This window comes from Falco punctatus, assembly GCF_963210335.1.
Source record: "Falco punctatus genome assembly, chromosome: 11".
Taxonomy (NCBI): Eukaryota; Metazoa; Chordata; class Aves; order Falconiformes; family Falconidae; genus Falco; species Falco punctatus.
Genome location: NC_137591.1, coordinates 28,098,126 through 28,108,917, shown reverse-complemented (window position 1 = coordinate 28,108,917; position 10,792 = coordinate 28,098,126). Strand labels below are relative to the sequence as shown.

General features: G+C 49.7%; 1 protein-coding gene across 1 annotated transcript; it reads left to right on the top strand.

Moving 5' to 3' along the window:
• Window positions 1-762: 762 nt before the first annotated feature.
• On the top strand, window positions 763-10,582 carry ALDH9A1 (aldehyde dehydrogenase 9 family member A1). Its single transcript, XM_080407405.1, has 11 exons — window positions 763-1,081; window positions 1,763-1,908; window positions 2,983-3,112; window positions 3,430-3,564; window positions 4,054-4,250; window positions 5,075-5,215; window positions 5,872-6,060; window positions 8,657-8,744; window positions 9,100-9,241; window positions 9,762-9,874; window positions 9,986-10,582. The coding sequence occupies exons 1-11, from the start codon at window positions 901-903 to the stop codon at window positions 10,078-10,080; spliced, it is 1,557 nt and encodes a 518-aa protein (XP_080263531.1). The 5' UTR covers window positions 763-900; the 3' UTR covers window positions 10,081-10,582.
• The last annotated feature ends 210 nt before the right edge of the window (window positions 10,583-10,792 follow it).

The following is a 10,792-nucleotide window of genomic DNA, read 5'->3' as shown; positions in this document are numbered from 1 at the left end:
CTGTGTAATTCCTGTTTCCCTAGCATAGCCTCTCTTAGTTCAAGCAAAGCAAGCTCTGATGGCAAAGCCAGAAACACCCCAGCCTGTCACCTGCACGCATCAGCTTGGCTGAACTGGTTTATTCTACAGGATGTAGTTGCTGAATCAAAGAGGATCTGGTTAAGACAGCCACATCTGATCCAGTGTAATGACAAAACTGTGCTTTAATGGCTTTGGAAGTGTTATGTGCAGTGTAGTAACCTTCCCTGCTGCTGTCACTGGGGAAGGGAAGAGTTTGTGCATCCAGAGATTATCTGAAAATTGTTGATCTGTTGCTGTAAGCTGGTTACTTTCTGGTTCCCTGGGGGTTGTTGATAACAAACTGAGAACAGCTCTCCTAAGCTTAGCCACTGAAAGGTCTGAATTCGAAGAATCTATCAAGTGGAATGGAAAACAAGTTTATGACTGCAGGAAGGCTGTGGTTTAGAGGGGAGAAAGAAAAAAAAAGGACCTTCTTGTTTCTGTTTTGCATGTTACTTCAAGACAAAACCCCGCGTGTACATCTCAAGCTAAATGGCAATTGTGCTCGCATCTTTGAGGTTTAACTGCTGCCAGCTGGTGCTAATTCACATACACTCGATGCTCCATCGATTCCTCTGTTAATTTATTTTTTTTTTGTCCTTTTTGACCCAAATTGCAACTGTTAGACCTCCCAGCCGGCAGGGGGAGCCCAAGCGCTGGGCAGGGCCGCGGGTTCAGCCGGGGGGGGGGGGGGGGGGGCGGAGCTGAGACCCTGAGGTAGAAAGGCGCCAGTGGGAGCTGCGTCTCCACGGTGGGGGGTTACGCGTCGCCTCTACGGCTTTTACTCTTTTCCCGTGGGGTTTTCCCGACTCCACCGCATCCTTCCCGGCGGCCCAGCTCATGCTGGTGCGGTCCCGCTTGGCGAACCTCCTGCCCCGCTTGTGTGTGCTCCGTCCCGGCCTCGCCATGAGCAGCGCTACCGGCACCCTCACCGTTAACCAGCCCCTCAACTACCGAGCGGGCTCCCGCGTTCAGCCTGCCGACGGCGGCCAGGCTGAGGAGGTGTATGAACCAGCCACAGGTACCTGGGGTGGGGGGGATAAGCCTGCGCTGAGGTGTGGGGCCGGGGGTTGCCCCCTTACTCCCCTGCAAGGCCCGGGTGCCTTCGGCTTCTCCCAGCTCTGCAGACGGGATCGCGCCTGTGCGAGCTGCCTGAGCGCCGCGGTGGTATGTGGTGGCTGCGTTTTGCCTCCTGCAGTGCAAGGCCAGCACTGGACTTTTTCACAGAAATTAGCTCTTGGCTCTCAGTTACACAAAAAAATCGAGTTCTGCCTGATTTTGGCAAAGGATGCGATTTAAACGTTGATAAAATTACTGTTTTTTAATTGGAGGAATCTAGGTTTCAGCAGAATCACTTCAAGAAAGAGCGTGTTTAACTATGGTGAGGATTGCATAACAGAGTCCTGAAGCTGGTGGTAGAAGTATAACAGGCTCCATGGGAAAGAGGAATTCTGTAACAATTAGAGTTAATTAGTAACTAGAAGATGGCTATGGAGAATGGCGGATCTTTTAATTCAGACCAGCTGAATTGCAACACCTCTTCCATAGCCGATTACAAATCCATGGGGACCATAGCGTGAAGTCCTGTAGCCTGGTATAGGTGTCTGAAGTGCTGGGGTTTTGATGCAAGATAAACCATGTTCTTCTTTGCTCCTTTTCTGAAATATTCCTGTTACTAAATTCCTGTTTAAAACATGCTCAGGTCGCGTGATATGCAAGCTGCTCTCCTCTGGGGAGAAGGAGGTTGATCTGGCTGTGCAGAGTGCAAAGGCTGCCTTTAAAATATGGAGTCAGATGTCTGGTATGGAGCGAAGCAGGGTGCTGCTGGAGGCTGCTAGGATTATTCGGGTACGTCTCCTAGTTGGAGAGGGGTGGTTCTGTGTCTGAACTTTATTGTGGGTTAATTGGCTGTTAGGGGCTTCTAACAGGTCTTCCAGAGCCTCAAAAGAAATAAAGGAGTTACAACCCACCTTTGCCCAGAAGAGACTGTAGGCTGCCTTGGGCAGGGCTTCAGTCTTATCACTGTATTCAAGGCCAGCATATACCTTGTCTGCTTAATTCTGTTAGAATAAATGGAAGCCATCCAATCGACTTCTTGCAGGGCTCAGACTTCCTTTCTCAGCTCCAGAGATTAAGCTTCACTGATTTCAAAGCTGAAATTGTGTAACGGTCATATTGTTGATCTTTCAGCTTGTCGGACCTTGTTGCATGACAAGTCTGTCTTGTTTTAGCAATATAAAAAACACAGGAATGCTGTTTTTTATCTTAGATATCAGATAATACACATGGGAGTGGATACAAATAAGCTAGCTCTTACCACAAATTCCTTTGTGAGATAACATGTTATTGGACATTGGAAGCTAATCTCCATCAAAGCACAGATCTGTAAGAAACCAGTGTGTATATGCGGTGAGAAAACTGTTTTATTTCTGCCAAATGTCTGCTTTTTTGCCAGACTTCTGCAGCAGGGTAATATTTCTGCCTGGGTGATGGTCTGTTAAAGGATGCTTCCCAGCTGCCTTGCTTTGTCAGTCCTTCACTAAGTCCCCTGGTTCCACTTTGATCTTGCTGTTTGCTCTTCTTCCCACTGTAGTTCTGTGAATTCTAAACATTGTTTGCCATCTGGCTTCCAAGTTCAGGTTTGCTCATCTGTTGGATAAACAGGGATGTTAAGCAAGACTGGTCTAGCAGTGAATCACAGCAGCTGTCCGTTTGACATTCCCCTGCAATCAGTTGACCCTGGGAAACCAATAAATACCACTTAGGAATGCACCTTTTAGAGATGACAGTTTCTCATGGCGGAGCCTGGCTTACTGGTGGCAGTTTTGTTCAGGACTTGTGTGCTTGGGAAGCAGGTATCTCCTTGTGGAGTTCTACTACAGGCTTCTCTCATCTGTTGTCACTGTCCTGTACCTCTCACAGGAGCAGAGAGAAGAAATTGCCACCTTGGAAACCATCAACAATGGGAAATCCATCTTTGAAGCCAGAGTGGACATTGACATATCCTGGCAGTGCCTGGAGTATTATGCAGGACTGGCAGGATCTCTAGCTGGTAAGAACGTGATTGGAGTTTACTTTGTCCTGCTACTTGCATTTCCTGGTAACTTCCATGGCACACAACCATCTTTGCTGCTGATTTCTCTAAGAGATGGACTACTCCTCCTTCTCATGATCTTGGAAGGATTTTCAGACATCTCCACCTGTTGGTGGAGCTGTTGCGCTCTGTGGGCCCTTGCGCACCTTCTGTGGGCATGCCTGGGGTAAAAGCCCTGTGTCTCCAGTCAGAGCGTGATCTGGCCCCTGAGGCTCTGATAAGATGGGAAGGGGCTTTGCTGTTCTCTACCTTCTGGCTGTTTCTTTTCTTTGCAGGTGAACACATCCAGCTTCCTGGGGGATCCTTTGGGTACACTCGGAGAGAGCCCCTTGGGGTGTGTGTTGGAATTGGAGCCTGGAATTACCCTTTCCAGATTGCCTGCTGGAAGTCTGCCCCAGCTTTGGCTTGTGGTAATGGAGACTCTGCCCACACAAGCTTCTCTTTGAAGCCAAATGATCCTGTGGGGGAGAGTGATTTTGTGGGTGAAGTCTAGGATTACCTTGAAGGAGGTGTTGAAGGATTAGCAGAACCTTCAGGCTGTTACTCTGGGAGCAGGGGAAAGGAAATGGAACTGGAAACACGGCAGATGCCAAGAGGGTGGGAGTACACTAGGAAAAAGATTGATTGCTTGGCTGCGTACCAGACAAGGAAGGTCTCTGGAAAATGTCTGCAGTTGCAGGGCCAGCAGCCCAATCTCCCCCAGCCCTTCCCAGGAGGAAGGTGCAGTTCTTCCCTTTTGCTGCTTGCAGAGTTCAGCTGAAACTGTTTCCTCCTGTCTCTTGGGGGGATCTTCTGGGATCTGTTGAGATGAACTCATTGTGTGGGGTGGGGTTTTTCTGTTCCCTAAAGCAGTTTGCGTGTTAATCCCACCTTGCCTTTCTCTCTCTGGATTCCCCTAGGCAATGCGATGGTCTTCAAGCCTTCTCCCTTCACCCCCATTTCAGTGGTGAAGCTGGCAGAGATTTTCACAGAGGCCGGTGTGCCCAAGGGGCTCTTCAATGTGGTGCAGGGTGGGGCAACCACAGGCCAGTTTCTCTGTCATCACCCAGATGTGGCTAAAATCTCTTTCACTGGCAGCGTGCCGACTGGTGTCAAGGTAAAGGCACCTTCGCACTCAGGGACACAGGGGGTGTATAGTGCCAGCTGTCCTGGTGTGTTGTGGGTGTCGATACCTCCTTGAACTTCTGTGCATGAGGCTTGTAAAAATGGGGTGTGAGTTGGCATTTTTAGACTCAAGCAATGAGCTTGCGCATATAGGGTCACACTGGGGCTCCAGTTAACCTGCTGGGCCTGGGCAGTTGGCCCTTTCGAAGAGCCTTTTGGTCCTCTTCTCTTGTTTAGCCTCTGGTTGCAGTGAAGTCTCTGAGCTGCTAAAGTGGGTGTATGTGGGGAGGAGGGTCTATAAAACAGCAGCACTGGGAAAATGTGTGAGCGTTTCTGGCAGTAATAGTTTGGTTTAGCTGCATACAACCTACTGTTTTTAAGCAAGAGGCTAGTTTGTGTGGATTTCTTACCCTCAATTGATTCTTCAAAAATTAAAAGTCCCTAAAAAGTCTTCTAGAAATAAATTCTGATTTGAAAGAGGGGAAACGTTGCCTGTTGAATGCTCCGTGTGCATGTATCTGAGGTGCAGTGACACAGATTCAGTTACAGCTGTCCTCAGCTTATGCTAAGCCCAAGACTTCCTGTGGATGATTCTTTGGGTTTTGTTGGTTTTATCTCTAAAAAAGGAACAAGCCCCAAACCCTCTGAGACTGTTCCCAGTCTGATCTAAACACATCTAGGAAACAGCTTGCCCTTCGTGCTGCTTCTGTTGTTGAAGGGCCCTGGAGGAGCTCTCCCTTGGGGTCTCTTACCTCCCTCCACCAGCCTCCCCTTTGCCAGTGGGTCACTTGTCTCTTCTGTCCTTGTTTCCCTCAGATCATGGAGATGGCAGCTAAAGGGATCAAACCAGTCACCCTGGAGCTGGGGGGCAAATCCCCCCTTATCATCTTTTCCGACTGTGTTTTGGAGAATGCTGTGAATGGAGCCCTCGTGGCCAACTTCCTTACGCAGGGTGAGGTGAGTGTCCGTGGGGAGGAGCAGACCTTCGCATTGAGGCAGGGTGATTTGAGAATTGGGCAGCAGAGCCAGCTGTGGCCTTGCGTAGTGAGGCATGCCCTGAAGCTCCCATCTTGCCACGTGTTTCCCTGTGCAGTGTCACAAGGGATGCCTTTGCAGAAGCCAGTGCAGGGTGTCCCAGCAGAGCGTGCCTTAGCCCTGTCCTTCCCAGAAGTGGAGCCTCTCTAACACCCATTACCCAGCTCAGAGTGGCTGCTTCTGTGCCCTGGGCTCCAGTCCTGCACACAGAGGTCAGAGGAAGCTGTGCTGATGTCCTCTGGAGAGGCAGAGAGTTCCAGTCCAGTGTGCTGAGCCACAGCCCTATGGGGCTCTCTCTGTTCCAAATTTTGGATCTCCACAGGTGCTGCAGATTTTGTGGAATCCTGCTGGTAGATTGGCTTACCAGGGTCATCTCTGGGAACTGAAAAGTCAGCTCAAGTTCGCTTCTGTTGGTGACGTGATGTGTTTTTGCCACCTGGTGGCATCAGTACCACCGTGTCCAGCATGAATGGTTCGGGATAATCTAGTCGTCTTTGTCCCCAGGGACAAGTTGGCTGTTTTAGCAGGACTGTGGAGTGCTGTGTGTCTTATTCTGAGCAGTCTGTCCTGTATCCCAGGTGTGCTGCAATGGCACACGTGTGTTTGTGGAGAGGAAGATATTGGATGTCTTCACAAAGGAGGTGGTAAAACGCACCCAGAAAATCAAAGTTGGAGACCCACTTCTGGAAGACACACGGATGGGAGCCCTCATCAACCGGCCCCACCTGAATCGTGTCCAGGGCTTTATCAAGCAGGCAAAGGAGCAGGTGAGATTGTGATGCTGCCTTGTGATTTCCCTGAAATGTGTCTCTCTTGTTAGACAAACAGACCAGCAGCTGCTTTTCTGCCTCTTGCCTTCCCATTTAAGCTGGTTTTTTTTTCTTGTGGTTGAATTACTCAATAGGTGTCTTGGCCACCAGATACATTAGTCTGTGGGACCTGATGAGATGCATCCCAGAGTCCTGAGGGAATTGGCCGATGTTGCTGAGCCACTCTCTGTGATATTTGAAAAGTCATGGTAGGCAGGTGAAATCTCTGGTGACCAGAGAAAGGGAAACATTGCACCATTTTTAAAAAGGGTAGGAAGGAGGACCCTGGGAGCTGCTGACCTGTTAGCCTCACCTCTGCACCTGGGAGGATCATAGAACAGATCCTCCTAGAAGCTATGCTAAGGCACGTGGAGGACAGGGAGGTGATTCAAGGCAGCTAGGGTGGCTTCACTAAGGGCAAGTCCTGCCTGACCAACCTAGTGGCCTTCTATAATAGAGTGACTACATCAGTGGTCAAAAGAAGAGCTGTGGGTGTCATCTGTCTAGACTTCTGTAAGGCCTTTAACGTGTTTCCCCCCCACAACATCCTTCTCCCTAATTCGGAGAGATATGGATTTAACGGGTGGACTGTTCGGTAGATGAGGAATTGGTTGGATGGTTGCATCCAGAGGATAGTGGTCAATGGCTCGACGTCCATGTGGAAATTGGTGATGGGTGGTGTCCCTCAGGGGTCTGTACTGGGACCGATACTGTTTAATATCTTTATCGGTGACACAGACAGTGGGATCGAGTGCACCCTCAGCAGGCTTGCAGACGACAGCAAGCTGACTGATGTCGACATGCCTGAGGGATGGAATGCCATCCAGGGAGACCTGGACAAGCTCAAGAAGTGGGCTCATGCAAACCTCATGAAGTTCAGAAAGGCCAAGTGCAAGGTCCTGCACCTGGGTTGGGGCAACTCCTGGTATCAATACAGGCTGCAAGATGAAGGGATTGAGAGCAGCCATGCAAAAAAGGACTTGAGGGTATTGGTGGATGAAAAGCTGGACATGAGTCAACGGTGTGCACTCACAGCCCAGAGAGCCAGCTGTATCCTGGCCCACGTTAAAAGAAGCATGGCCAGCAGGGTGAGGGAGGTGACTGCCCCTCTGCTCCACTCTTGTGAGACCCCACCTGCAGTACTGCATTCAACTCTGGGGTCCTCAGCACAGGAAAGACATGGACCTGTTTGAGTTGGTTTAAAAGAGGGACACAATAATGATCAAAGGGGTGGAACCCCTCTCCTGGAGGGAGGGCTGAGAGAGTTGGAGTTCAACCTGGAGAAGAAAAGGCTCTGGGGAGACATTACTGTGGCCTTCTAGTACTTAAAGAGGTCTTGTAAAAAAGATGGGGACAAACTTTTTAGCTGGGCCTGTTGCATTAGGGCAAGGCGTAATAGTTTTAAACTAGAAGAGGGTAGATTTATACCAGATAATAAGGAAGAAATTTTTTTACAATGAGAGTGGTGAAACACTGGAACGGGTTGCCCAAAGAGGTGGTAGATGCCCCATTCCTAGAAATCAAGGTCAGCTTGGACAGGGCTCTGAGCAACTTGACCTAGTTGAAGATATCGCAGCTCATTGAAGCGGGGGGGGGGAAGGGGTTGGACTAGATGACCTTTAAGGGTCCCTTTCAACCCAAACTATTCTATGATTAAAAGTGACCTGGTGCATATCTCTGAATCAGCATTGAAGCTGACATGACTTTTCTTATCCTGATGTTGCCAAGTTTCAGAGGTTGTGAGATACCCTGCGTGGCAGTGTGTGAAATGGGATAATCCATTATGTGTGGACTGGTTCTAAGTTGTGGTGACAACTTGCACACTGGGCAGTTACCTCCTTTGGGTTCCAGTTTTGTTGATTGGAGAAGGAGCTTACTAAGGATCAAAGGGCAAATGTATAGGCTGCTGGAAACAATCTCTGTCAGAGCAGTAAGATCTACCGAGGCTCTTTGGTTTTTTTTTTTCTCCAGGTTTTATTTGTTAAGTGTGAAGATGTTTTAAATGTTAGCACTAGGTATGTGACCAGGTGTAGCAAATTGGGGATGGGCTGGAGAAGGGGAAACATGAGGAAAGACAGAAGGGCTAGGTGAGGATTTGGAAACAGGAAAGAGGGATGGGGAAGGAAATCCCTTTAGGTTTAGATTTAGAAATCCTTTAGAGATAAAGCAGGGCATTTTATGGAGGTAGGTGTTTGTTGCCAGGGTGCTAAGGGACTGGTTGACTCACTAACAAGGGAATTTGCACCTTGTGAAGATGTGGAAGTTAATATGATGCCAGCTGAGAATCTGCTCCTAGTTATAATTGCTCCCCTCCAATGTACACTGGCTCCTGTGGCGCTTGCACCCCAAACTAGCACTGTTTGGACTTGTAGGATGAGTCTCACCCCCTGACCCTGATCTAACAGTGGTGATCTGTCAGAAGTCCTGACCTGGAGAGACAACAGGGAGGGCACAGGCACTGGTTTGTCAAATGGGACTGTAAACCCAGGAGGGAGCTGCGGGGCAGGACACTCCTTGGACATACCTGCCTACCCTCTGCTTGGCTCTTTTTCAGGGGGCAGAGGTGCTGTGTGGTGGGGACCTGTATGTGCCAGATGACCCGAAGCTGAAGAATGGCTACTACATGCGACCCTGTGTGTTAGGTGTGATCCTTTCTATTCATGGTCTTCTACAGGGATGTTGCTGAGTTTCTTCTAGGGAAAGCCACATTCAGCATAACCTGCCTCTGTGTATGTCCATGGTGGACAGGCACTCATATGGGTGTTCTAGAGAGAGCTGAGGCACCCAAGAGCTGCATCCAGGGTCTGACAGGAATCATGCAGTTAGTGCCTTTGCTGCCTTGAGATACAGGATGCGACTTGCTCCTCTGCTGACCAAGCTGGGGTGGGGGGCTGTGCAGTGCTGAGTGCTGTCTCAAAGGCTGTGTGGGTTGCTGAATGCAAAGACTGTGCCACTAGCTCTTCCACCTGAAGCACATGTGCTCTGTCATGCTTCCAGGGAACTGCAGAGATGACATGACATGTGTGAAGGAAGAGATCTTTGGGCCTGTCATGTCCATCCTACCATTTGACACTGAGGAGGAGGCTATAGAGAGAGCCAACGCTACTAAGTTTGGCCTGGCAGGTGGTGTCTTCACCAGGTACGACTGGATAGGGAGGGGAGGAAAAGGAGGAAATACTGCAGCAACTTGATGCTTCTCTTGCAGTGCCTGGCATGGGTAAGGATATCCTCTTACAGAAAAGCTAGAGCAAGGGATTGCCAAAAGGGGAGTTTTGTAAATGACTGCACATCTCCCAGTTTTTCTTGAAAGGTTAGGTGGGCCCAGCTGTCCAGATTCCTTCCAGCCTGCTGCCTTCCTGCCTCTCCAGGAGATGTGCATCAGGAGCCTGCTACGCTGCTGAAAGTGTGCAAAGATGGCTTTTGGCAGCTTGCCATAGTCTGCTTTGCTGGTGTCCTTGTCCTGCCCTCTCAAATCAAATGCAGTTTTGAATGTCCTTGGGAATATGTGCTGCATCTTTTGAGCAGGCAAAGACAGAGTAGGGCAGGTCAGGCTCCAAAAACCACTGTGACCTGCTGGCTGTTGTCTAGTATGACGTTGGCGGGCAGGGATGGAGGGCATGGATGGGAAGGGATCCAGCTGAATTGCCCTTTTCCTGCAGGGATATCCAGAAGGCTCACAGGGTAGTGGCTGCTCTCAAGGCCGGGATGTGCTTCATTAACAACTACAACATCAGCCCTGTGGAGCTGCCTTTTGGAGGATACAAGTCATCAGGTGAGCTCTGTTTGACCTTCCCCGGTATGACTACATGACAGTTACAGGGGGGTATGAGTGATACCGGGCACTGCCTGGAGCTGTGTTCTCACTTCTGGCTTGTCCCTGCAGGATTTGGCAGAGAAAACGGGCGGGCAGCCATTGAGTACTACTCACAGCTGAAGACTGTCTGTGTGGAGATGGGTGATGTGGAATCTGTATTTTAGTGGGTCTGGGTCCTGCACAAGGGAGCATCAGCCAGTTCTTACCCGTCAGCCAGAGAGGTGGATCACTTCCACAGCAATAAAGTACTCTAAAATTCTAAGTGCCTGGAGGGAGAGAGGGCTGGAGCAGCATTTAGCCACCCTGCTCCTGCAAGGGGGAAAGGCATGCACAGGGCTCAGCCTGTGGGCCTGCTCTGTCCTGTCTGGTGGAAGATGGGAACCATGGAGTAGAAGGCAGCAATATAGTTTTCCAGCTGCAGCTTGTGCAGCTACGTAGGTGTTACTACAGGCTTGTCAGTGGCAGAGGCCTGGCCCAGGCTGCTTCTCCTGCTGCATGCTTTGAACCCCATTGCCTTCCACCCTCGGTCAACTTCTGTTTTGGCTTCTTAACAGAATGCACATACAAGCTCTTGGACGCACTCATGTCCTGTAGCCATAGGCTGTGTCTATGACTACATAAAACCTTTAGGGTAGGATTGTTTGTTCCTTTTAGTCCCCTTGTAAACACAAATTTTTTTTTTTTCTATCTGTACCTCTCTTCCAACATGGGACAAAATATTGTGGGGAGGGTTAGCTGATGCTCATAATTCTACACTGCCTGGAACAGGCACGGTCCTGAGAATCATTGCCACACACAGAGTATGGAGCACAGCCAAAGTGGTAGCAGGCTCCACCACAGGATAGAAGGCCACTACTCTTAAGCAAAAGCTATTTG